At 51.3% G+C, this 27,145-nt stretch overlaps 1 protein-coding gene across 1 annotated transcript in view; it reads right to left on the bottom strand.

The window, feature by feature from the left end:
- Nucleotides 1-465: 465 nt before the first annotated feature.
- Nucleotides 466-27,145, bottom strand: part of NEURL1B (neuralized E3 ubiquitin protein ligase 1B) — a 49,385-nt gene continuing 22,705 nt past the window's right edge. Inside the window, exons 2-5 of the mRNA XM_032158634.1 lie at nt 21,656-22,201; nt 7,817-8,536; nt 5,685-5,810; nt 466-5,300 (exon numbers count right to left, since the gene is read on the bottom strand). Of these exons, the coding sequence (XP_032014525.1) occupies nt 5,056-5,300; nt 5,685-5,810; nt 7,817-8,536; nt 21,656-22,201 (1,637 nt within the window). The 3' untranslated portion in view covers nt 466-5,055. The remainder of the gene's footprint in view (nt 5,301-5,684; nt 5,811-7,816; nt 8,537-21,655; nt 22,202-27,145) is intronic.

Here is a 27,145-nt window from a genome sequence, read left to right as displayed (position 1 = left end):
GGGAATGGGGCCAAATCACAGGGCCGAGCGAGAGGGGAGAGGCTAGTCCTGATGCAGCATTTCAGACCCTGGTTCCACTTGCACGTAGAGTGGGTTCTGCTACTGGACTTTTCAGTTCCCTAGTTCTTTATCCCCCTAAAACCTATCCGAGTTGGGTTTCTGTCACTTGTAACCAACAGTCTTGGTGAATACACCCTGGTTGTTGGACATTAGGGTTGCTCACAGTTTTTTACCACTCTAGAAAATGCTGCAGTGAATATCTTTACACGTAGATCTCATCCTTGAGTAGAATGATTTCCTTGTGATTTTCACAGAAGTGAGTTATTTGGCAAAGGCATCAAACATTGTCGGGGTTCTATGGACATTTTTCAATTTATTTCCCCAAGGCTGGCAATGATTTGGATCCTCACCTTCACTCCCCATCAGTGTATGTAAGTGGGATTTTAAAAATTGAGTTCTGAAGACTTTTTTAACAAGCCAAAGTTGTATTTTTTTTTAAACAGGAAAATTATGTCAATATAAAACATAAAAACAGACAAAAATCAAAACACACAACACAGAAAAGCACAACACGCAAGACCAGTGCAAACCCTTCCCAACCCACTTCCCAGGTTTTAAAACCTTGATTACAGATCCCCAAGGATTAGACTGTATTGGAGAGGTCACAGTATTGAATCAGAAAAAGAAGAAGACATGTTTTAAAAGGTCTGTACACAGGTAGTGGTGTGTGGGGTGGGGGATGTACACTTCATCACTCCAACATCAAAAACATGATGCAAAAAGGATTTCAGCGATGACCACAGATTTCTAGAACCCTACCACGTATGCTAGCCCCACTCCCCATCCACTTTTAAAAGTTGCTTTTAAAAAGGATAAAAAGTGCACAGACACTTTCGTAAGGCACAGACAGATTGTCGCACAAGTCATTTCATTAGGGACTCGGATAAGACAGCGAGACAGTTAAAACCGAGAAATGCCAGGAGGCCGCGTGTTCCTGAGCCGGTGCCCCCTGCCAGGACTGGGGCAGGCGCAGGGCCGAGCAGTGGGAGGTTATTGCCTCTCTGCCTCAACTGGACAGACTCACCGGGGTTCTCCTGGGCCTTGGCGACTGATTTCCGGGACCTGAAAGCAGCAATTAGCCAACTTCCCCACTGTGTCTCCCTGGCAGGACCTGAGGGTGATCACCAACCCGCGGGGCCTCCGGGGGTTCTACTTAACGCCGTTTTGGCAGCAGCTCACTGACTGCAATGTGCCCAGCATTTCTAATGAAGAGGAGGTTCTGTGAAGCGCACAGCGGTTCTGGTCAAGAAGGCAGCCTTTGGGCACCCACCTCAACGGACCCAAGGCAGCAGATGGCCAAGAGAGCCCAGTGGATTCTGCCCCAAATATCTCATTCCCCTCTTAGTGTCACCCCTGCTGGCATCACAGCTGGGACACGGTCCTCTCTGCTCTATCCTCACAGCACCTCACACATATTAGGTACTCAGCAAATGTTTCTGGAGTTATCTTTGTGTGTGTTATGTGGTGCTGTTTTATCAAACCCCTGAACACTCATAATCTGATTTCTGGTTTACTCAGCAAACCTTTACTGAGTAACTACTACGTGTTAGCACAGGACCAGCACCAGGGGGTCAGAGAAAAGTTCACCCTGTGTCCTGAACACAGTCCATGCTGATGAGTGGCACTGAGGGACTGGAAACGTGGTGCTGCCGTGAGGGGAGCAGCTCCATCCCAGGGGACTCCCCATCCTGAGAACCTGCTAGGACAAGGAGCTGGATTTGCCTTGGAAACAGCCCAGTTTTTCAGGAGGCTCTGAGTGAACAGGCACAAGACCATTAACAACGGGGTGTTTTCAGGTCTCCCCTGTCCTCGCCCTGGAGCCCTGGCTGCTGTGGCCCAGAAGAGCACACGATGGGCAGTGAGCCTGGAACAGCCGAGGGCTGGGTCACGTGAGGGGGTGCTCAGGGGGCTGTGGCCCCGCGTGAGGGGGTGGTGATCACGGAGCCTAGGAAGATGGTGGGACAAGGCCCCAGGTCCCTCCCCAACTGTGGACACCCCTGCATAACAAGAGAGGGCCCTTGGGTTGGAGTCCAGATCTCACAGAGCTCAGCTCTGTCAGAAGGTGGGCAGTGAGCAGATGAGCCTGGAAGGGAGGCCGCTTTTCCTCCCAGGGTGTGGGCAGCGGAGGGGCCCTGGCTGGGGCCGGAACCCTCCACATAGGCACAGGTGCCCGGACTCTCTCCAGGTGAGTTTCAAGGGAGAAAACTCACAGTCTCGAGCTTCCTGGGACTTGAAGCCAGGCAGTGGGAGTGTGGGATGTGGCAGCAGACACTCCCGGGTTTGAATCCCAGCCCTGCCACCTCCTGTTGTGTGATCATGAGGTCACTTCACTCACAGGACCTCAGTTTCCTTACCTGCCAAGTGGGATAATACCAGCTTTCATAGATTCTAAGTAGCACAATTTTTTTTTCCCCACACGTGAACATCTCTGATTGGAAGGAACTGTACAGTTGTAGCATCTCAGTTAAGATTGGCAGCGTTTTTTTCCTTATGGTATGTAAAACAGTGTGTTATATGACCGGCAGTGTCTTAGACGTGACTTATTACGGCAATAAGACCTGCCTCACAGGATTCACGCAGGAAGGTGTCTCTCTAGCCCAGTGCCAAGGCACACTGTAGATGCAAAATAAAATATAGTGGCTCCTTTTCCTCTTTCTCTGTCCCCTTCTCAAGACAGAACATAGTGGGGATGTGTGCATCTCCTCTGTAGCACTAATGCTCAGAGCATCAGGAAACGTCTGGTTTTTAGAAGATAAACACCTCCTCACCTCCTCTTGGAAAGAGGGAGGCTATTTATAGTAGCTGCAGAGCAGGCTGAACAGGCCACTGACTCCCTTCTTCCCAGGTCCCAGGTGGCCAGGAGATACCTGGTCCACCTCTGGGTCCAGGCCCAGTCACTGGTTTCCCAGTGGAGGCTGGATGTGACCCCGGCTGGAACCCAAAGGGGCAGCCAGGGAAGGGCAGGAGAGTGGAGCTGCTTTCCCCCAGGCCACTGAGACCCCACAGCTTGTGGCTGGGTCTCAGTGTAGACAGGAGACGGTTGTCTGGAGCACCACAGGCCTGGGGTGGGAGTCCTCCCATGCAGGGCCTGTGTGTGGCCCCGCCCACACCCAGCACATGCAGGAAACCAAATTCAGCCAGGCACCCAGGGCTGCTGGATTCCCAAACTCTTATCTTGGCAAACACTGCGGTTCCAAAAGCTGCTCAAAAGATTCTGCTGCAAAATTAAAATGTGGGAACTTCCCCAGATTTTCTAGGGAAAAGTAAATAATCAGGGATTCTTGATGGGGCTAGAGAGTGGGGGCCTTAAGTTGGAATCAGGTCAGACAACCGTGACTCCTCCCAGCTAGAGGAGGAACAGGAGGCCCCAAACCGCCAGCATCGCATGGGCACCAGTTGGTTTGTGGGGCTTGATCTGGTGAGGGCCTGGCCCAGCTTTGCTCTGGACACCCAGCAAGTGTTTGTTATATGAATGCATCAACTCCCCTGCCTTCTTCTCCCTCCTTCCCTCCTTCAGCAGGGTATAAACAGATTAGGAATTGTACTACAAATGATACTTGCTTTTTGTAAGGCGTCTCAGGCTTTTTAGAACGTTGTGCTGGTCCTCCCAAGAACTCTTGGAGTTGTCGGGTTCTAGACTTCTAATTGGGAACTGAAAAATAGACAGGCCAAGGGGCTTCCCTAATGGGACAGCACAGAAGAGGGCAGAGGTGCAGCCCAGAACTGGGGGCAAGAAGGGAGAGACAGGCCTGGGCCAGCCCATCAGCCCGGGTGTGATCTGGGAGTCTGCAGAGATGGGCAGGGCTGAGGGGGTGGGGCAGGGCCAGGGTCCCAGGAAATACCAGCAGGTAGGTCTGGGAAGGGAGAGAATCCCAATGCCAGCATTTTTAGTTACTGTCTCGATCATTAGTTAACATACTTATCAGTGAACACTTTAGTAACCAGCGGAGGAAGATACACTGAGAATCAGAGCAAAGACCAAAAGTTATAACCAAAGTTATAAAGCCCTCGTTCCTCCTCCTGCCAGCAGGTCCCCTGGGAATGCCAGGCCCAGGGGCCACCGCAGGAAGGTAGAGAGCTGTCTGCATCGTGGACTGGGCTTTCCAGCTCCAGGTGGGTCACCTGCCTCTGGGATTCTTTCTCTCCCACAGAAAAACAGAACCTACTGCTGGTCTTCTCCTTGGAGATGGGCAGGGGCATTACAAGAGACTTGCCTCCAGAGACAGAGACAAGGTATGATGTGTGTATTCTTAGACAGTCTGGGGGTGAAGGGGTGAAAGGATGACACAGCTCAGAGGGCTTGGCCTCAGTGCCATCACACCCAGCTCTAAGACCCAGTAAGAAATGAAGAAGTGAATTGTTCTCCGCCCACCTTCCCCTCAAGGAGTTGATGCTTTGGAGCTGTAAACAATGAGTTATTTTTGCCTCCCCTTAGAAAATCTGAGCATCTCTTTTCTACACCACCCCAGGGAGTTCTGTTAGGGTCAGCTTAATACATTCAAAACCAGCTTATGTCCCATCCCCAGAAAGTGAACAACTTCTAGTCATGCCAACGTCGGGGCTCCGGATTGCACATTTCCTCCCGGAGCCGGGACCCCTGGTAAAATCGCTACACGTTCATTCTCTCTCTCACACACACATTCTCTCTGTTCTCCCTCCCCTCCCCCTCTCTCACACTCAACCCAACCCCAGCAAGAAGCATTGCACAGACAGAGGACGCTGTTTCCCAGCTGAAAGGTCACCAAGGGACAGGGTGATCTGCCAGGCAGTTCCTGAGCTTGCTCTTGGGACGGCCTTTTGGGAGCAAAGCACTTTGGAGCCGGAAGCAACCCCTGCCTGGGCTGAGGCCCCGCGGGCCTCACTCCACGACTGTCACGCCTTCCACTGGAGAGACGACCGCTGCTCTTGGACTCCCTGGCAGCCATGTGGTTGCCCAGCCCAGGGGGGCTTCAGAAAGGTGACCTTGCTCCGGCCAAGGCCCGTGGGCGGGCTAGGCTATGGCCTGTAGATCTTAATGACGTCCTTGATGGGCCGCCGGCAGATGGGGCAGCAGGCCCGGGCCTGCCGCTTGAGCCGCAGGCCGCAGCTGTGGCACAGGCACATGTGTCCACATGTGTAGATGACCGTGTCCACCTCGCCATCGAAGCACACCGTGCACTCGCCATTCTTGATGCCTGCCGGCTCCGGTGGGGAGAACACGGGTGACACTGGGGGGCTCAGCGGGGAGCTGGGGGCCGTCACTGCCGAAAGGGAGAAGAGGACATATGTTAACAATGTCTCTCTCAGGTGGGCTCTGTTGGGGCAACCCCGAGAATGCAGGGCTTCTTGGTGGGACCGGTGGGAGAACGCTTTTGGGAGATACTAATTTGAGTTTACCCTGCAGGTTTTGCAGCTTTCTCTACTCTTCTACTCCCAAACACCAAGATAAAATGCCACCATCGTCACCCTTTGGAATGCCCTATCTAGACACTTCTCCTCCCTCCAGCTGAGTGTACAGCAGAGCGAAGGAGAGGATGTGAGGGAAAGGCGGCCGCCCTGCTCAGCCCCTGGAAGGCCGCTGGCACAGCTGGAGGAGCCAGGCCAGCCACCAGCCCCTGCCCCTGCCAGGGTCTGCATTTCCTTACCCAGGGATGACTCAGATGCCGAGGAGGACTGGTTGACACTGAAGGTCATATCTGAATCACTATCGTCCTGGGAGCCGCTGAGGGACCCTGATGGAGTCGTGGTCGCAGGGCTGGACTGCAGGGTACCTGAGGCCCAAAGAGATTCCATCAGGGGCAGTGGGAGGTTGGACCTGCCCTGCTAGTCCATGGTTCTTCACTGCTTTGCACCTTAGCTTTCCCGTCTAACAAGAGGACCAGAGCTATCTCCCAAGGTTCTGCTGAGGCGTGAAGAGCGCATCCAAGTGTGGTGCCTCTGTTCTTTGTCTACCCAGCCTCTATTCTCATTTCTTCCAGAAACAGCCCTGGGATATTCTTTTGGGATACTAATGTGCCTTCCCTCATAGGATAAGGGCCAGGCCAATAGGAACTTCCACTCCCTGGTCTCAATAGTGGTGGTTCAGGAAAGGGCACATAATCCACGTAAGGCCCGAGACCCAATTCTGCAACGTTTACTGGAACTACTAGGAAAGAGGGAACTCATTCCATTCATTGGGAAGGAAGCCTGGAGCTGGAAGAGCCAACCCATGGCAAAGGCCTGCCTCAGAGTGATGCCAACACAGAGGCAAGCAGAGCTTTGAGTTGGAAAGAGAGGTGGGATCCAGCTGTTCCTCAACTCACCCAATATACTCCCAGACATTTCCTTTTTGCTTAGGACACTTTGAGTGGGGTTTTGCCCCTTGCAGGAAGATCCCTGACTGCTAGTGCTCAACATGGATGAGTTTTCTTCCCCAAGCTTGCTGTTGGTTCAGACAATAACAGCTTATTTCTTAGGATGAAGAGATGCCCCTTCCCTTGCCCTACTTGAGGATGAATGGACAGATAATGGGCACTTCATCTTGGGCTGAAATGATGACTATGTCTGATGGTTCCTCAAAAACACAAAACACAACTTTCCCCCTCCCCAAAAAACACTCTGACTAAATAACCACACTGCCACCCGGCTCCTCTTCTGCCCTCATGAAGACAGCAACAGCTGCTGTTGTTACTGTTACCACTGATTAAACCCAGGGCTGTGTCGGGCCCCGCTCAAGGCATTATATGCACATGATTTCATCCTCGTGACAACCCCACGGAAGCAGGTATCACTCTCTTTCTACACAAAGGAAACAGGCTCAGGAGAATCTGTGATTTGTCCAGCATCTTCAAAGCTGACCAGCGATATGACCCTGGGACAGTTATTTAATCTCTCTGTGCTCATTGTCTTATCTGTAGGTGGAGATAATGATACTGATTTCATAGGGTCAAAGGGAGGATAAAATTCAATGAGAGAACATATGAGCTGTTGACTGCTTCTTATGCTTGGACTCTACTTTTTGAGCCATGAAATTGGAGCCAGGCTCTCTGGGAGGCCTTCTCTGAACATCTCCTTCACTCTACCAAGCTGGGAGAGGAGCCCCAGGCTGTAGCAAATGTCACACCGTGCAACTCTCCTTTAGGGTGTCTGTGAGCTCCTAACCGGCATGGAGTGTGTCCTGTCCTCTGCTGGCCCTATCCTGGTGCCCAGGGCCCAGCCCACAGCTGATGGCTGCTCCTGCCTATTTGTGGCATGAATGAAGGCAAAAATTATCTCAAAATAGGATGGTTCAAGCCTCCACTCCACTTTCTGTGGATGATACTATTCTTATTTCCTCTTTCATGTGTAGTCGAATTTATTTTTTCCCTACACTTACTGTGCATTACATGTTAAAAACACCCTAATATAACAAATCATAACAACGGAACTAAAAATCGCACCGACCATTTACCGAGGGGATACAGCCTGCCAAGCTCGGAGACCAGCCAGTTACCTATCTAGGTCGATGGTTTACAAAATGTGGTCCAGAGAGCCGCAACGTCAGCATCCCCGGGCACTTGTCGGAAATGCACGTTCTCAGGGCGCACCGTGGACCCACTGAATCGGGAACTCTGGGGTGGAGTCCGGCAATTTTGGACGGGGTGGATCGTGCCGGGCGCTTAAAGTTGGGAACCGCGGGCTGGCCTCGGGCGGTGCAGCGCCTGGCGAGCGGGGCGGGGCCGGGGAGGAGCGCAGCAGGGCGAGACGGCGCGGGACTGGGGAGGGGCGGGGCCTCGCGCACGCGGGGCCGGGGACTCACCGAGGAGACGCAGCTGGCCCGCGACGCCGCCGCGCACGGCGAAGAAGGCCCAGAGCGCCTGCGTGGTGTCGACGCACAGCAGGCGGCCGCGCGGACGCCCGTTGACGCCCAGGAGCACGTCGCCGCCGGGCCGCAGCGTGAAGCTGAGCGCGTCGCCGCCGCTCGGCACGGGACCGGCGCGCGCCACCACCCAGTACTCCTTGCGGTCGAGCAGCGCGTCTGGGTCGGCTGGCAGCTCGTTGGGCCGTAGCCCGCCCGGGTCGCACGACGTGATGCCGAAGGCCAGCGCGCCGGGCGCCGCCAGCCCCGGACGGCCCACCTCCACGAAGAGGCTCTCGCCGGGCCGCAACGGGCGCTCGGAGAAGACCAGCGTGCGGCCGCCGTCGGGCCTCGGCGCGCAGGCCACTTTGCGGTCGGCCGACAGGCTCACGTCGGGCCCGCGTGTTGCGTGGAAGCGCAGGTCGGCCTCCAGCAGCGCCGGCGACGACGCGGGCCGCGGGCGCTCACGGGGCCCGCACGGGATGGCGGCGGCCGCGGCGTCGGCTGGCGGTGGGCCCGGGGCGCGGCCCAGCGCCAGGTGGCCCAGCTTGGCCACCACCTGGTTGTTCTCGAGCTCGTTGTTGTCGAAGTTGGCCGCGTCGTGGCTGCTGGGCGGCAGGCAGGCGCTGAAGCGGGCCTGGCTGAGGCGCGCGGGCGTCAGCGTGTCGGCGAAGGCGCTCTCTGTGCGGACAAAGGGAGGGACATGGCGGGGAGAGGCGGCGTGTGAGGCTGGTCGCGAGCCCCTCCTCGCCCGCTGCCCCCTGCAGGCCTCCACGACCGACCCGGGCCTCGAGCAGCCCCCGCCCCACCCTGGCTTCGAACTCTCCTTTTGTCCATCTGTGTTATTTAGTCAGTCACAGGAGCACAGAATTGCATTAAGCACCATCCTCGGTTTCCTTGACATGCTCTTACCTTTGGGACTGGCAGATAAGGCCCCATTTTTCCTGCATCCTTCTTTCTCTTTTTCCATCCTTCCTCTTCTTTCCACCCTTTCCCCTTCTCTCCCTCTTTCCGAGGTTTCCATACTTTGATCATTAAAAGGGTATCTAAAAATCGTTTATTGTCCGTCTCCCCAACTAGAACATAAGCGCCAATAAAAAGAGCAAACCCGTTCTCGTGGCCTTATGCAACAGGCACTTCTAAGCTTTCGCACGCTACCTCATTTAATTTACGCAACCACTTTGTGAGGCATGTACAGTTACTGCCTGCTATTGAGCTCACAAGGAAACTGAGGCACAGAGGGGTTGGGGAACATGACCAAGGGCACATGGCTACTAAGTGGCAAAGCCCCGACTTGAACCCATGACTTGAGCCCAGGCTGTCTAGCTCTAGAGTCTGGGCTCTTCAACACATGCTGCCTCTGAAAGAAGGGAGGACCTGGGTCTGTCCTCACTGCTGTGTTCACAGCACGGAGCACAGTGCCTGGCCCTGGATACGTGTTTAAGCATTGAAAGAAAAAAGCCTACGGGAGATTGAGTCAGTTGATAAAACAAAATGAAGAGCAATTTTTTTTTTTTTTTTTTTGGAGATGGAGTTTTGCTCTTATCACCCAGGCTGGAGTGTAATGGCGTGATCTCGCCTCACTGCAACCTCTGCCTCCTGGGTTCAAGTTATTCTCCTGCCTCAGCCTCCCGAGTAGCTGAGATTACAGGTGCCTGCCACCACGCCTGGCTTAATTTTTTTATTTTTAGCAGAGACGGAGTTTCGCCATGTTGGCCAGGCTGGTCCTGAACTCCTGACCTCAAGTGATCTGCCCACCTTGGCCTCCCAAAGTGCTGGGATTATAGGCGTGAGTCAGCACGCCCGGCCGAAGGGAAAGTTCTTTAAAAGTTAGTTATGAAAATATTTTAAAGTAATTTTTAGTGAATTGAAAAAATGTTCTTCATATGACATAGGTAAAAAAGCAAAAATAGTGTTTATCATTTGGGTAATACAGGTACTCGTACTTTAGTAGATTGCCTGTTTATTTTCTGCCTCCCTAGCTGGAATATGAGTCTCTTGAGGGCAGGGTCTGTGTCAGTCTGGTCACCACTATGTTCTCAGGGCTTGGCAAATAGCCTTCACTATTAATAGTTTATTGGATGAATGAATGAACGACTAAGGTCTAGAAGAGACTGCTATGCTAAATGACAACATCAGGAAAGAGTCATTAAAATATTGTGAAGGTGTTTTTTAGTGATACAAACATTTTTGTTTACCATAATAGGAAAATAAGTGTTTTAGACTTTTTAAACAGACCACTTTGAGCCAAGATTTTGTTAAATGTTACCATTCTATAGTGTCTTGAAAAATACTTCCTCTTTAGTTTTCCAAATATGAAATGAAATGAAATCATAAGAATGCACATCCTTTTTCAAACTATGCCCCAGGCCCTGGTGGGTCCAAATGCACCCCCTCAGGCACCTTTCACTTAAACTGGATTTACAGCACTTGGGAAACCAGTAAATCTGGCAGTAGGACCTGAATTCTGGCCTGGCCACAATGGGCTAAAGCTTGCCCTTGTATTGAGGTGGTTTGATCTCTCTTGATGGCCCTCTTCAAGGTCTCAGCAGAAGGGGTCAGCTACTTGTTTGGGCTCTGGGCATCTGAGTGTGTATGCTTTGCCTTAGCGAGGGTGCTTCCCATAGCTCGAGGGAAGAAGTGGGGTTTCAATTTGTTTCTTTAAAAAAGTACATATGTGTGCATTTGTCTACATCTGTCTGTCTGTCTATCATTTTATTTATGTGCATAGGAAATCAAGTGCTGGAGAGACATAAAATATTAATAGTAATTATCTCGGGGTGAGATCATGAAGGACTTTTCTTTAGATTTTTTTGTATTATCTAGTTTTCCTACAATAAACTTGTATGCTACTGATATGGTTTGGATTTGTGTCTGCCCAAATCTCATGTCAAATTGTAATCCCTAGTGTTGGAGGTGATTGGATCATAGGGGTGGACTTCCCCCTTGCTGTTCTCATGATAGTGAGTTCTCACGAGATCTGGTTGTTGAAAAGTGTAGCACCTCCCCCACTTCACACTCTTCCTCCCTCTCTGGCCGAGTAAGCTGTGCCTACTTCCCCTTCGCCTTCTGCCATGATTGTAAGTTTCCTAAGGCTTCCCCAGCCGTGCTTCCTGTACAGCCTGCAGAATCATGAGCTAATTAAACCTCTTTCTTTTACAAATTATCCAGTCTCAGGTGGTTCTTTATAGCAGTATGAGAACAGACTAATACAGCTACAAATTTTTATGGGAAAAAAATATTTTAAAAAATTGAGTTTTCAATTAATATTTAATAATATGGGAAAATACCTATGATATAACATTAAATGAACAAAACATTCAAAACTGAACACATGGTTTGATTCTACTTTTGTGGAAAATGTGTGCATAGGATTCATAGGAAAAATATAGAAATACATTAAAATGTGAGTGGTTATCTCTGGGTAGAAATTTGCTTCTTATAGTTTTCTAGTTTTCTGTTCTTCTCCAATGAACATAAATTGATTTTTATAATCAGAAAAAAAGGCATATAAATAAAGGTAGAATAAAACAAGCACTTTTTTTGAAAAGGCATTTTAGACAAGTACGTGTTTCTGGAAGTCTCGGTGCAATGCACTTTTCCCAGGCTCCCTGCCCCACTCACAATCGCTCGCCCCTAAAGGCGCTGGCCTTACTCGCCCTGCTCCTTCCCCCACCCCTAACTCTCCTCCTCCTGTCCCCCAGCGGCTCCACACAGGAGCCCGTCAGTGCAGCATCCTTATTAACAGCATGGCCTATGGAGACAGGAGGACTTAGTTTCAAGTCCTGGCTTTGCCTCGTTCTGGCTATGTGACCTTAGGTATGCCATTTCACCTCCCAGAGCCTCAGCTCCCTCAGCATAACACAGAGTGATAGAGTGATAGTGGTAAACACCCCCATGTTATGGAAATTACTTTCATGAAGAGTAATACAGAGCATAGCACTAAGTGCGCAAAACATTAATTATGATCATAAAAATGTATAGAGCACTCATTGTGGGCCCAGCGCTGCTGGGTGCTGGGTGAACAGAGGTGAACACACGGGCGTGGCTCCTGTGCTCATGGAGTTCCCTTTCAAGTGGGAGATAAAGGCTCTGTGAAGCCATCTTACAGAAAACTGTGCCAAGTGCCACCAAGAGCCTCTGTCCTAGGTGGAGAAGTGTCACTGGGGGAACTCTGAGGCTCCAAGAGGTCACACAGCTGGGGAGTGACAGAGCTGGGATTCTCTGAGGGTGTATAAAGGGGGACTAAGGCCAGAAAAGGCCTCCCTGACTGATCAACAGGCTGCGACCTGGAGATAAGGGATCGGTGGTCAGGCAGGTTCTCCAGGCCCAGAGAACAGCACGTGTGAAGGCTCTGAGGTGCTGGAAGCTTAGTGTGTCTACAAGGCTGGGTTACAATGAATGTGACATTGTGCTGGGTACCTGGCACATGGCAGCCCCTCAGAAAAGGTTGCATGGCCTCACTTATTCTCTGTGGAAGGAGCTTTGTTCCTCTTGGGCATGGGCCCTGATTGAGACAGGCCCAAGACAACGCAGTGCTGGCCTAGGCCAGACACTTCAGAATCCATTGCTCGAAGGGGCATTTCTTCTAAGGAGAACCAGTCGGATAGAGGCAGAAATCCAGCAACATCAAGAGGCACCGAGGGAGCGTGTGGAGACTGCCCAGCTTCTACCCGTGGCTGAAACAAGTACACACATAACCACGTTCTCGAGCGCCTGCCAAACGCAGCTCCATACACTCATGGTCCCCTTTGGTCCTCACCACTATCTTATGTGGCTCTGTAAAATGGGCACATTTCACAGTGGGAGAACACTGAGGCGCTGAGAGGTGGAGTGAGTTACTGAAGGTCACATAGCCTGGGGGTGACAGACGGGATTCCAGCCCAGGCTTTGACTCCAGAGCAAGGCCCCTGGCTAGCAATACTGCCTCCCAATGCTGCTGTTCTCGTTCAGCTCTGAGAGCTGCCCGGCACCTGGACTTGGCCTTGGGCCAAGGTTGGAGTTTCAGTCTCCGCGGGCCTAATGTCCCTGCCTCCCTGCCATGAATACCCACCGAGCACCAACACACAGCAGCAGTCCCCAGGCAGGTATGAGGAGGCTGGGACAGGCCCCTGACCTCCCACTCTCCCAAGCCACTTCCAGGGCCTAGCTCTTCCCTTTTTCCCCTCCTCTTTCTCTCTTAAGTCCAATATATCTGGGCTGGAAGTAAAGCAGAATGTACGTCTCACATGAAACCATCTTGGTGTAGACATGAAAATGAAGGCAGGGACAACTGGGGACAGAGAAACCCATCCATCAATCACCACTCTGTCTCTGTGGGACTGATTCGGGCCACGTACTAGAGGCAGAAATGACAGGACTCGCTGACAGAATGGATCCAAGGCAAGGAAAAGAGGAATCAAGAATGACACCGGGTTACTGGCCAACCAAGTGGGTGGTGCCACTTACTGCCAATAGTCAACCAAGTGGGTGGTGCCACTTACTGCCAATAGTCAACCAAGTGGGTGGTGCCACTTACTGCCAATAGTCAACCAAGTGGGTGGTGCCACTTACTGCCAATGGCCAACCAAGGGGGTGGTGCTACTTACCGCCAATGAGGCTGGCTGAGGAGCAGGACGTGGGGGATTCAAGAGTTGTGTCCAAGCATGTTCAGTGTAGGATGACCCTCAGATGTAGGAGGAGAGGCTGGATAGGTGGTGGGAGGCCTGGGGTTCAAGGGAGGGGTCAGGGCTGGGAAGATCGGTTTGGGAGTCAACAGCCTAGATGTGAAGCCCAATGATGGGCTCAGATGACTTGGAGAAAGAGGGCAGACAGAAACAGGCTTGTTTTATGACAATCTGTTGAATGCTACAGTTGTTCTTAAATGCCTTCCTATATGCATATTGTATTACACAATTTAAGGAAGTAAAAAGGAAAGAGTGAGCCCAGGATAGAACCCTGGGGCTTTCAACATAGGGAGGACAGGCAGGGTGAGGGGTGGCCAGGAAAGCAGGAGGAACAGCGGGCGCTCGGGAAGGCCCAGGAACCACAAGCAGCAACATTCACGCAGCAGGGAGAGGTTACCCGGGCTGAAAGCGAGGGGCCCGGTAGTGGGCCCAGGATGTAGGCTCAGGGTCTGACAGGCTGAAGGTCAGTGATGGGCAGGGACTCACGCCTCAGGGCACAGCTTAAGAGGGAAAAGGAGAGGGTGGCATAACCAGCACTTAAGAAAGACCTGCCCTGAGGGAGGGAGGGCAGAGAGACAGGACTGTGGCAGGTGAGGGGGCTGACCGAGGGTGTTGTAAAAAGATGGACGCCACTGGGGCTCTTCTATGTGCTCGTGGGGATGACTCAGTGGAGGCGGAGGAAGTGGACAAATGACAGGAACCATGTCCATGAGCAGGCAGGAGGGGACAGGAGCAGAGCTCCTTATCCACAGCCACAGGGGGAAGGCCGAGAGGGTGGGCACCAAGGGAGAGGGCTTGGGGTTCTAGGAAAGAAGATGGCAAACACTGGCCTTGGTGTGCTGGGGCAGGACCCGGGTCTGTGGGCCACTGACCTCGTGCTTTTCCAGATGCCCCTCTGCCAACCAGAGAAGGCTGGACTGCAGACACAGGCCTCAGTTGGACCCTGGCCAATTCTGGCTGTGACCTCAGTTTCCCCACTTGCAAAGTGGGTACCCTCATCCCATCTCAGTGGCCTGTGGGGAAGATTAAAGAGGGCAGAACAGTGGGATCACAATGCGCCTAGCTCCGTGCCTGCATAGAACAGGCCTTCAGAAGCCTTTGGTGGGACAGGCTGGCGGTCATGCAGTGGCGGTCTCGCTCCAGACTGGCAAAGGACAACCCTTCAGGACACCCTGCCATGCAAATGATTTACGTTGGGGTGAGGAGGTGGGTGCTGGCCTGGTCTGTTTGGAAAAAAGAACATTAACCGCAAAGCTAATGACTCCGCGTGGCTCCCACTGGGGCTGTGCCTGAAGCCAGCAGCACAGCAGCATTCTTCCCGGCCCGAGGTGTGCTTACAGGCCCCTCATCGAGACAGCCCTGGGTCCACACCTCCCTCCCCCACCGTGGCCACTGACCAGCTGGGAGACCTTGGGCAAGTCCCTGCCTTTCTCTGGGCCTCAGTTTCCTCTCCTGCAGCCTGGAATGGTGCGCTCAGACCTCCGAACCCTGCATTTAGCTCCATAAGTTCAAGTCTTTATCACACACTTTGTTTATAACAATAATGAACAAACTCTGACTTTAGGACCACCAATAGTTTTGTAACCTTGGCCAAGTTCTCTATCCACGTGGAGTTTGCAATTGAGTTTCCTGCCTCACAGGATTCTTGTAAGGAACAGAAGACACGACCCACGTCAAGCTCTCAGCATTGTGCCTAGCACAGAGTAAGTGCCTAGTAACTATCTTTAACAAGGGATCTCAGTGCTTCCAAGCTGGGCAAATGACACCTTTCCAAGGCCCATGCAGGGCTGTTGTTTCCGGCTGCCTGGCATCCACTCCCCTTCTTCTGGTAACAGCACCCAGCTTTTCTTTGGAGGGAACTGCCCCACCCCCACCTCCCATTGCCTCAGGAGTTGGGAGGGGGGCCTTAACCTGGCCAATCACTTCATCCTATCCCCCTGGCCATGGAGATGGGTTCAGAGATAGGCGTGTGACCCAGGCCAGATCCATGAGGCTACATCTAGAGACGGTAGGCAGGCCTTCTAGGAAAGCAGCTCTTCTGTTGGATTTGTTAAGCTCGTGGGACGCAAGACTGGAAATGCTGGTGGCCTTTCCTCCACCCCAAAGGGACAATCCAGCTGAGGATGAGGCCACCAAAGAAGACGGCAAAATGAGAAATGAAGACAGACAAGTATGCCAGGTGCTGTTCTTTGGGTCCCTGCACTGAGCCAGGCTTAAAGGCGACCATTCCCAGGAATTTACAGCCACATGAGACATTAATGCTTCCTTTTTTTTTTTTTCCTTAAGTGAGACTGAACTGAGTTTCTGTCCCTTGCAACCAAAGATTTCTGACAATATGGTCTGCTATGCCATGACCCCCGACTGGCATTGCTTGTTCAATCTGACCAGCTTCCCACGACTGGGCAGAGGAAGGACGGCAGGGCTGACACTGACCACCCTGGAGCTGCCTAGGAGGAAGGGCAGGGCTGCCTCAAAAAAGCACAGGGCCTGGCCTGAACTCGAGGACCTCCAGAAAGGGCTTCCATAGAAAAGAGACATAAGTTGAGTATCCCTGATCTGAAAATCTGAAATGTGAAATGCTACAAACTCTGAAGTTTTTGAGCACAAAACATGAAAAAACACTAATCTAGAATCATCAACAGTGATTTTCGGATATCAGATTAGTGATGCTGAAATGTTAACTATAATACAAATATTCCAAAATCCAGAAACGTCTAAAATCTGAAATGCTTCTGGTGATAAGCATTTCCGACAAGGGATACCCCAGCTGTGATAAATGCTTCCTGGAGCCACAGGGAGAAGGGAGGGAAGGGAGCGCATGGCCTGGCAGAAGCTTCCTCTCCCGGCTCCAGGAACTGCTAAATTCAGCTAAAAGTAATTTTCCTGCAGTCAGTCCCTTCTCTTTGGCCCTGAGGAGCATCTTGAGAAATCTAAGCCTCTCAGGATGGATCCACTCCAGGACCCGCAAGCCCCTCCTGATCTGTACCCCAGAGACCATTAAACAAGCATAGAGCATCCCTGAGACAATGCACCCTATAGAACTGTCTGTGCGTGTGGCCTGGGGGATTGGTCGTAATCCAGGTGTCCATCAATGGGCAGGGGCCACGAGGGAGAAAGGAACCAGATAGGCATACAACAGTACAGATAGAGCCTAAAGAAGGGTGAGTGGAAAAAGAAAAACAGAATAAGATCCTTAGCACAATACCATCCACATATGCATATAAAACAGATCTACCTATTTTTAAAAGATACATTCGGCCAGGCACGGTGGCTCATGCCTGTAATCCCAGCACTTTTGGAGGCCGAGGCGGGTGGATCACCTGAGGTCAGGAGTTCGAGACCAACCTGACCAACAGGTACCCAGTAGAAACCCCATCTTTACTAAAAATACAAAAATTAGCCGGGCGTGGTGGCAGGTGCCTGTAATCCCAGCTACTCGGGAGGCTGAGGCAAAATAGCTTGAACCCGGGAGGCAGAGGTTGCAGTGAGCCAAGATTGCGCCACAGCTCTCCAGCCTGGGCAACAGAGCGAGACTCCAAAAGATACATCCATGGGACTATGAATCAGAGTGGTGCCTATCTGGTCAGGAGAAGGCATGAAAAGGAGTGGGGATTGGGGATGAAGCGAAAAAGTCAAAGCATGGGCAGGGCCCAATGATTCTATCCCCTGGACAGAGGAGTCCCAAGAACTTGACACCCAAGGTTCCCAAGCAGGGAGGGAGGAAGGAGGGGGCAATGTACACTTATGCAAAGGGGATCGTTAGCAGAACCCTGCAGCACCTGGGGGCCCTTAAGAAATCCTAACACCTGGGTGCCACCCCCAGAGGTTCTGATTTAATTGGCCTGGGTGCAGCCTGGGAAGTGGGAGTGTCAAAGCTCCCCAGGTGAGCACAATGCGAACTAAATACTGCCGCAGCAGTCTTCCAGTCCTGGCTCTGCCACTGACCGTCTTGGTGGTTCTAGGCTAGTCACTTTCCTTCTCGGGACTCTGGGTTCTTTACCTGGAAAGGGCACCCCAGGGTCTGGCCCCATAGATGCAGCACTCTCTGCTGCAGCTGGACTCTGTGCAGGAGGATACTGGGCTGGGCTCACAGTTCCACCAGGCAAAAAAAATATGTGAGGCCTACGAGCCCTTTTTTATTTCTGAGACTTTGGCTCAAGATCGAGGGCAAATAAAACACACCCCAGCCCCACAAGATGGGGTGGATGCTTCTTAGACAAGCATTGCCAGATGAAATGCAGGATGCTCAGTTACATGTTTTTATTTTATTTATTTATTTATTTATTTATTTTTTGAGATGGAGTTTTGCGCTGGCACCCAGGCTGGAGTGCAATGGTGCCATCTCGGCTCACTGCAACCTCTGCCTCCTGGGTTCAAGCGATTCTTCTGCCTCAGCCTCCCAAGTAGCTGGGATTACAGGTGCCTGCCACCATGCCTAATTTTTTGTATTTTTAGTAGAGACGGGGTTTCACCATGTTGGCCAGGCTGGTCTCGAACTCCTGACCTCAGGTGATCTGCCTGCCTCGGCCTCCCAAAGTGCTGGGATTACAGGTGTGAGCCACCACGCCTAGCCACATTTGAATTTCTGATAAATACATTTTTTTTTTTTTTGCATAAGTACGTCCCAAATATTGCATGGGATAGCTTGTACTAAAATTTTTTCCTAATTAGCCAGGCATAAACCTGTGGTCCTGGCTGCTCAGGAGGCTGAGGCAGGAGGATTCCTTAGGCCTGGGAGGTCGAGGCTGCAGTGAGCTGTGTTCATGCCACTGCACTCCAGCCTGAGCAACAAGAGTGAAACCCTGTGTCAAAAAAATTTTTTTTCCTTGTTTATCTGAAATTCAAATGTAACTGGGTGTCCTATATTTTTATTTGCTTGATTTGACAACCCCTACCCAGATGCCACTTTCATTTGTTGGTTTTCAGGCTTTATCCAGTGGGACCTGATTGTGGTGAGGTAGGAATGAAGGGGTCTCAGGGGTTTTCAATTCTAGAATTTACAACTGAGACGCTCTAAAGGAACCATGTCAGCCCCTTGTTCCTTGCGATGGAAAGGAGTTCAGAGTGCTCAGGATAGCACAGAAACTGGCTTTCTCTTTATGTATCCATTGGGTACCTTGGACACCACCTTCAGGAAGCCAAATTCTCCCAGGTATTGGGAGATTTCAGGTGGGATTTTTGATGTTCTCCTGGTGCCTCATCCTGTCCTGGAAACAGCAGGGTATTTGTCTCCTGTACTTAAACCATACAAAATCATGACTGCTTAGCTTATTTTTATTATAACATTTTTCCTGATTACAAATCACTGTTATTTTGGAAAAAAAAAAAAAGTCACTCATAGTCCCTTTGCCCAGATGTAACCAATGACAACTTGCTTTTCCTCTGGGAAGAAAATAAACATTCACTGAGCCTCAATCACGTGTCAGAAACTTCCCCTCTGTTATCTCATATAACCTTCAGAAAGGACAATAACCTTATTGCTCTTTCTGACCATAAAAGCAATACAAGCTCTTTACATATATGTATTTTTTAAAGGTGACTCAGAGATATAAGGAAGCAAAATTCACCCATTATCTCATCACCCATGGATGAAATTCCTTCTAATACCATTCTCCTCTTTTATATATGTTTGTGTTTCCTGCAGATCATATGAGGCAGATAAAAAAAAAAAAAGGACAGAATAATTTTGTGATCATTGTCCTGTGGCACCTGTGCCAGGTACTTTCCATCAATGAGCACAGCTCAGGGATGACTTGTAGATAAGGGAAGCTGAGGCTCATGTCTGCCATGTCACAGTGACATTCCAGCAGACTCTACCTCTCCCTTCCTAGAATGTTGTAAGGAGTTTAATAAGGGTTTGCTGAATAAGGAAATGGAGTGGGGGGAGGGAGAGTTCACCTCATGGATTTATGCAGTCTCATTAAGTCATCAAAGGCTGCTTCCAATTTGTATTTTTTAAAAATCCGAATCCACTTGAGCTGATTATGGAGTGGCTGTGATTTCTTGGCTGTTACTCAAAGACATGGGCTGCAAATGAGCAGGTGAATGAGGTGGGGTTGCTTCCCTGCTGGATAGGAACAAAGAGCTCCAAAAAAGATGATGGGAAATCTAGGAGGTTTCAGAAACCTGCATCTCCTGGAGGTGAAATACCAAAGCCTTTCATGGAAAAGAGCATGAGGGAACACAGTTAAAATGCCCAAGTAGGCTCCAGCTTGGAGGGTGGGTAGCTCTTCTGGTCTAAGCCTGGAATTTGGACACATGCTCCAGCTCACTTGCAAATAGGCAGAGCTTCTTATTTCTTAGCTGTTATTTCTTGAGTGCCTTCTCTGTGTCAGGAACTGTGCTGCATCCCTTTCAGACATCATCTCATGTAACCTTATCAACAATCCCATGAGGTGGGTGCTATCTTGTGCCCATTTTGCAGATGAAAAAAAAATCTGAGGCACAGAAAGGTTCAGTTACCTGGCCAAGGCCACACAGCTGGCAAGTGGAGAATCAGTTCTAGAACAGAGGTCTATGTGATCCAACACCCTGCTCTTGACCACTCAGATGTTCCACTGTCTTCCTACTTCTGTGGGTTGGGGCATAGCTTGGATGCATGAATCTTTCCTCCTTGCCCAATGGTGGGGTAATGAAGGGGATGAGGTAGAGGATCAAGAATCCCAGGCCAGGGTTTTCCCACGAGATGCAAGGCTGAAAAGCCAGAAACAGCCCAAACATTCAGATATACAAACTCTGGTAATCCAGTTCATGGGATACTACTTAGCATACTTAGCAATAAAAAGGAACAAACTACTGATACAAGAACAATGTGGATGAGTCTGAAAAACATGATGCTGAGATAAAGAAGCCAGATACCAATAGATAAATACTGTGCGATTCCATTCACATGAAGTTCAAAACCAAGCAAAACTAACCTATAGTGAAAAATCAGAACAGTGGCTACCTCTGGAGAAGAGAAGGCTTGACTCAGAAGGATCAACTCTGGGGTTATGGACAGATGTATCGGTCTGTCAACACCTGCGAACCTTTAGATCCATGCATTTCAACAATGCCCATAAGCCACACCAAGAGCTGTGTCCAGATTCCCTGACAAACCTGCTCTCCCTTTACTCCCCTAGAGGTCGAGGCTGGGCTGGTTCCGGTGCAATCTGTAGGTTCAAGAGCTAAGGTCTCAAACAGAAAGCAGATGAGTGGTTGCCGGGGCTGAAGCGAGGGGAGAATAGGGAGTGGCTGCTTAATGGGTAGGTTTCCCTTTGGGGTGATGACATGTTTTAGAACTGGATAGAGGTGATGGTTGACAACTATATGCCACTCAGCTGTACACTTTAAAATGGTTGCTGTTTTATTATGTGAATTTTACCTCAATTTTTAAAAAAAGGTCGAGATACAGGTAGCAAACTTCTACTCCCATGAATTCTCACCATCAGGATTTGGGCATTAGCGGCTGCCTCCTCCGTGAGAATCGGGCTTACACCTGTCAGCCTCCCCAGCACCTCCAGCCCCTTAATGTGGGCCAGGGTTTGCCACACCTAACTCCTCTTTGCACATGCCATGGAGGTACTCCACAGGTGCTTGTGATCAGAGCCTAAGTTTGACGCTGAATGGGTGAATGAACGACTAAATGAGCAAATGGAAGTGTGTGAATGAATGGGTGAAGGAGTAAGCAAATGAATACATGTGCAAATGAGTAAATGAATGAATGAATGAATGAGCAAATAAACTAGGAGGTGAAGGAATGAATGAATGAATGAGCGAGTGAATGAACGAATGAGCGAGTGAATGAATGAATGAGCGAGTTAATGAATGAATGAATGAATGAGCAAATAAACTAGGAAGCGAAGGAATGAGTGAGTGAATGAACCTGGGCCACAGCATGGGTTCAAGCCATGTGGGTTCCAATCCTGGCTTTGCAGCACACATAATTTAACCTCTCTAGGCCTCAGTTTTCGCATCTGTAAAACGGGAGGGTAGGTTGTTTTGAGAAATAAATTAGTTAAAAGGCGTAAAGCGCTTAGTGCCACGCCTGGCAAAAGGAGCTCTCCATAAGTGACTGTGGCTACTAATGAAACACACACCCACGCGCAAAGGCACCGCTGCCAGGTCCCCAGGGGGCGCCGCGCCCGCGACCTACCCAGAAGCTGCACCTCGTCGGTGATGCCGTAGACGTCAATGAGCGCCCAGAGCGGGCCGCCCACGGCCACGCCGCAGTGGAAGAGCACCGGCTCGCCGTCGTTCACGCTGTAGAACACGCGGCCGTGGCGGTCCGCCCAGTAGGCCAGCACCGTGTCGCGCAGCGCCAGGTTCTCGGGCAGTGCCTTGGCCCAGTAGCCCGGCCGCGTGACCAGGTCGGGGCAGGCGTACTTGGGGATGTCCTGGGCGCTCATGAGCGACGGATCGTGGGCAGTGAACCCGAAGCGCAGCGCGCCGCTCCAGCCCGGGCGCACGGCCACCAGGCGCAGCCGCACCTGCTCGTACAGCCGGATGGGCCGCTGCGTGAACGTGACGCCGTTGCAGAAGCTGTTGCGCCGCGTGGCCCGGCGCGAGTGGCCGTCCAGCCGCACGTTCTTGCCTTTGGCCTGCGCGTGGAAGCGCGGCGCCTCGCCCAGGACCGGGCGCCGCTCAGGGCCGGGGCCGCAGCACGGCCGGGTGGCCAGGAGGCGCGCCGGTGGGCTCGGGTCTGCGGAAAGACACAGGCAGCACGGTTAGCCTTCCTCCGAACTCCTGTGGGCCCCGATTGGTCTTTACTTAACAATTATTTTCATTTGAAATTCCATTTTAATTGGACTGGTTATTGATAAACTTAAGAAGGTTCCAGGCTAGACCAAAGGGAGACCGGCCCTAACCTCTTTGCCCCCCAGTAGCCACCGTACCCATTCCACAGATAAGCGAACCAAGGTTTAGTGTGTGTGGTGAAGCACTAGAGCTGTTTCACTGTCAGAGGGGCCAACACCAAGAGCTTACCACGACAGCCAGCCGGGGCCAAATAACTTCTCCATCCCCATCAAATCCCTCCAAATCTACAAGGACCTCCGGGGGCCACCTCTGGGCCACAGAGTCCCTCCAAAGCAACAGAGCCCTCTATTCTTGGGGTTAGTAGTGGTGGTATTTGGCTGCTTTTCTCTGTGCAAATCATCCAAATACCTCCCCTCCTTTTATTCAAAAGCTAAGACAGGTCAGGCAATAGAAATGGCCAAGGCAGCCTGAATCCCAGCTCTGGCACTTCTAGGTGGGAGGTATGGGGCAGACTTGTCACTTCTCTAGCTCCATCTTTTTGCCTGACATGACTCCACTCACACAGCGGCTGAAAGAGAATGTGGATGAAATCCCTAGAGTACTACCTGGCACAGTGTGTGTGTGTAACAAGTCATTAATAATATGATATTATTACTGATGATATATTACTGAGGTTCCAAAGCACATCCAAGCCAGGATTCGGGGACTTCCCCTCCCCTCAGCCACAGAAAATGAAGGCATTGCTTATAAGCCACGTTGGCTTTTCCTGAACGGACACTTTTGGGGTCCATTTCTAAAGACATTCTGCTCTGAAGGACCTGGGGAATCCCGGGGTGGTCTTTCAAAGGATCCGGTCACAAAGCCAGGTGGCTCAATATCAAGTGGGAGTCTTCCTCTCCCCCTACCTTTCCTCCTCCCATCCTAGGGGCGGTTCCTGGGGGGCTCTGGGATCCTGGGAGGTGGCAGGGTGGGAGATTACTACATGAATCTCTGCTGCTCTTCGCACAGCAGCTGAGTACAATTTTCATGGCAAATTCTCACAAACCACAGGCCGCCCAAGGCACACAATGAGAAGAATGGCGACCCCGGGAATGAAAGCCCACTCCTCCCACGCCCAGCTACGGGGTGCACTGTGCTCTGGGCACACCACAGAGTGGAGGTGGGGGGGTTCGATGAATGCTGAGCCTGATGGGAGCTAGGGCAGGGGAAAATGAAGAGGGAGAGGCAATGATGAGGCAAACAAGACATGGCTCCCCTCCCCAGGCCCGGGGAGAAGGCAGGCCCAGTCACGGGGGGAGGAAATCACGCCTGGAAGCTGGGAGGCCCCTCTCCAAACAGAAGCCGCTGGCCCACAGAAGACAAAATATAAGGAATAAAAAAGCCAAGGTTCCACATTAGAAAGGAACATAAGGGGCTTCAGTCATTCTTTCACTTAACACACATGAAGCGAGTGTCTAGTATGTGCCAGGCACCATGCCAGGCACTAGGATTACAGCAATCACCAGGACAGACAAGATTGTTGCTCTGATGGAGCTGACGTTCCAGTGGGCAAAGCCAGACAATGAAAACCATACTCTTCCTGGAGGGAAGCATTACAGAGTAAAATTCAGCCAACGAGGCGGGACAGAGAGAGGTGTTTTCTTAGGACTTTGAGGAAGGGCCTCCCTGATGAGTGACTTTGGAGCAGAGGCCTGAAGGAGGTAAGCAAATGAGCTGGGAGGGTGTTTGAGGGAAGACCATTCCAGGTAGGAGGTACAGCAAGCGCAAAGGCCCTGAGGTGTCGCTGAGAAACGACAAGGAAGCCAGTTAGCCAGAATGGTGGGAGCAAGGAGGGAAGCGGGTAGAAATGAGGGTAGAAATGAGATCAGAGCTGGGGTGGCGGGTGGGGAGATCCTATTGTTTGATTTTTCTGTAACCATTTCACTCTGAATGCGATGAGACCTTATTGAAGGTTTAGAGCAGAGACATGGTAGGAGTGCTCAGGCCACTGTGGAGTGGACTGCTGGGAGGCGGGGGCAAGGATGTTGGGGCCAGCAAAGCTACTGGATTATTCCAGGGCAGAGATCATGATGGCTCCTGTCAGGGGTGGGTACCAGTAAAGCTGGTGGGAAGGGGTCAGATTCTGGATATGTCTTGAAGGTAGTAGAGATTTGAAGGTTTTCATTCATTTTTATATAGGAAAATAGAAAACATTCAGTCTACTTGCTTTGGACATTTCAACTATATTCAATAGATAAAACAAATTCAAAAGGCCTTTTGGTTCATTTTTTTTTTTTTTTGAAATGGAGTCTTTCTCTGTTGCCCAGGCTGGAGTGCAATGGCATGATCTCAGCTCACTGCAACCTCCACCTCTTGGGTTTAAGCACTTCTTCTGCCTCAGCCTCCCGAGTAGCTGGGATTGCAGGTGTGCACCACAATGCTTGGCTAATTTTTTTTTTTTTAGTAGAGACAGGGTTTCACCATGTTGGCCAGGCTGGTCTTGAACTCCTGACCTCAAGTGATCCACCCACCTCAGCCTCCCAAAAGTGCTGGGATTACAGGAATGAGCCACCGTGCCCAGCTGGCCTTTTGGTTCTATAACAGACACTTGAATGGGAAGCAGAGTGGTGGTTAGGACAGGGTAGGGAGATACCAGTAGTAGATCCCAGAGGGCAGGGGCTTGTCCATGCCATCTTTGGTTTCCCTGGGCTCAGCACACACCAGGCTTGATAAATACCAGTTGCTGCCTGTGTTACAGTTAGAGCTTGAGCAGACCTCAGGGATCATCTCCTCCAACAAGCCCATTTTACAGATGGGAAAATGGGCCAACAGAGGGAGAGGGGTCTGCCCAAGCTCAAGGTCAGTCAGGGTCAGGGCAGAAAACCCTTTCTTGGGCTCTTCTGGCCGGGCCCCCCCGATGTAGAGAGGCAGAATATGGAGGTCATTTTCATGCAAGAAGGGTAAGGCCCACGAGGGGTGGCTGAGCACCACCTTCCTCAGCGTCGGGCAGTGGCGAAGGCCTCCGCCTTTCTACACCTCCCACCACAGTTAGTCATGGGGGCACCTGCTGTTTCTGCCTGCCCAGTATCCAACCCTCTCTTTCTGGCTACTATGCTCCAGTTTTCCTTGGGAGATCTCGCTTTCCGCCAGCTAGTGGATCGACCTCACTCCAACTCTAGAGACTAGGGTGGCCAATCAGATGACTGTAGACTTTTTGGCTAGGGGCGCCCTCTTCTGCTCTAAGCCAGGTTGAGCTGGGTTTCTGATACTAGCAACCAACAATGTCCTGACTGATAGAATCACCGCACATTCAGACACTTACTCTGGGCTGGTCATGTGCCATGCAGCTCATCATTTAATCCTCGTAGTGTCTCTATGAGGTAAGGACTACTGTTATCCATCCCCAGCATGCATGAAGAAATGGAGTTTCAGAGAGGTTGAGTCACTCGCCCAAAGTCACACAGCTGGTTTAGTTAAGAGCAAAGATGAAACCAGGGATTGAAGCCAGGAGTGTGTGATCCCAGCTCTGTTTTTGTTGCTGTGTTGTTGTTTGCTTTTTACCATTTTACCATCGTCTCTCTGCCTTTGAGAAACCAACACAAGATGGACAGAAGGGCTGGGCCATAGACCCCTAAGGTAGGAGAGGGAGGCAAGAGGCTCCCTGTTGACTTCCTTCATGCCTGGGCAGATTTGCCAGGCACTGGACTGGCACAGGCAGCAGACAAAATGTTCATTCCACTGCTCATTCATTTCTTCATCCAGTTATCCTTTCTGCAGATCACACACATCCCGCCTTTGTGGAGATCTGAGTCTCTCCAGGTCAAGCAGACACGCAGCTGAATGCCCAATGACAACAGGCATGATAAAGACCATCTCAGGCGACGGCACCGGGGGGACTAGGGACCTGGAGGAGGCCCTGGACTCAGGGGCTGGGAATAGTGGGATGCCCACTGAGCCAGGTCTCGAGGGAGGAGAGGGAGCAGAGGGGAACCGTAGGGGCAGAGGCAGGGGGAGGCTGGAATTTGGGAGGAGGGTAAAGTGACATGGTAGGTGTGGCAGAGGATGTGCCAGGTTGGGCAGTCACTGCCTTGCAGAGGTGAGGGCGAGGGTGCTGCAGACATCACAAGAACCAGATGGGAAGGCCCTGAATGCCAGCCCAAGGGGCTCAGACCGCACTGCACGGGCAAGAGGGAGCCACTACAGGGCTTTTGGCAAAGCAGGGCCACAGCCACGCCCGCGCTGCCTGTCAGGGAGGGGCCTCCAGGGCAGCAAGGAGGGTGGACACAGAGTCAGGCTGTGGGCCATCTCTGGAACCACAAGGTTAAGAGGAAGGGACAAATCCCAAATGAGCAGGGGAAACAGCACCCGGGTATAGACCATCGGCAGAGGTAGCCCAGGGACAGCAGAAGCCTGTGCTGTCCACGCTCACGGCGGCCTTGTGCGAGGCACTCAGCTCCTGATGCAGCTTCCCCCAGTGCCCAGCAGGCCAAGGCCCCCTCCAGCTGGCAAATCCTCCAGGAAACATTAAATAAGACCACAGATCAAAAGCCCTTCTGCGCACCAGCGTCCATGGCCACCCTTATTTGATTATTTTTATCTCCCCTCCCCATCACTGTTGTTTCCCAACCTCATCTCTCAGTCGGAGAGTTTCTTTACAGAAGGGCTTGGGAATCCCAAGAGATGTTCTTTAAGAGCGGCCTGCAATTTAAATGAATACTGGGGTGGAGAGAAGTACTGCCTTGTTACTATAGGGGAAGTTTCCTGCAAAACCAACTATATGTTAGGATAAAATGCGGCCAAGTAACCAGCGAAGTTTACATATTTGTTTAATCTTGATTATATGATCTGACTTCCTTCAAGGAATAAGAGATAAACAGTCTTATTTTTTTCCGCCCCGAGACCAGAGCTC

The sequence above is a fragment of the Hylobates moloch genome, unplaced genomic scaffold, assembly GCF_009828535.3.
Source record: "Hylobates moloch isolate HMO894 unplaced genomic scaffold, HMol_V3 SCAFFOLD_6, whole genome shotgun sequence".
Taxonomy (NCBI): domain Eukaryota; kingdom Metazoa; phylum Chordata; class Mammalia; order Primates; family Hylobatidae; genus Hylobates; species Hylobates moloch.
The sequence above is the reverse complement of the archived record's forward strand: the minus strand, read 5'-3'. Positions and strand labels throughout refer to the sequence as shown.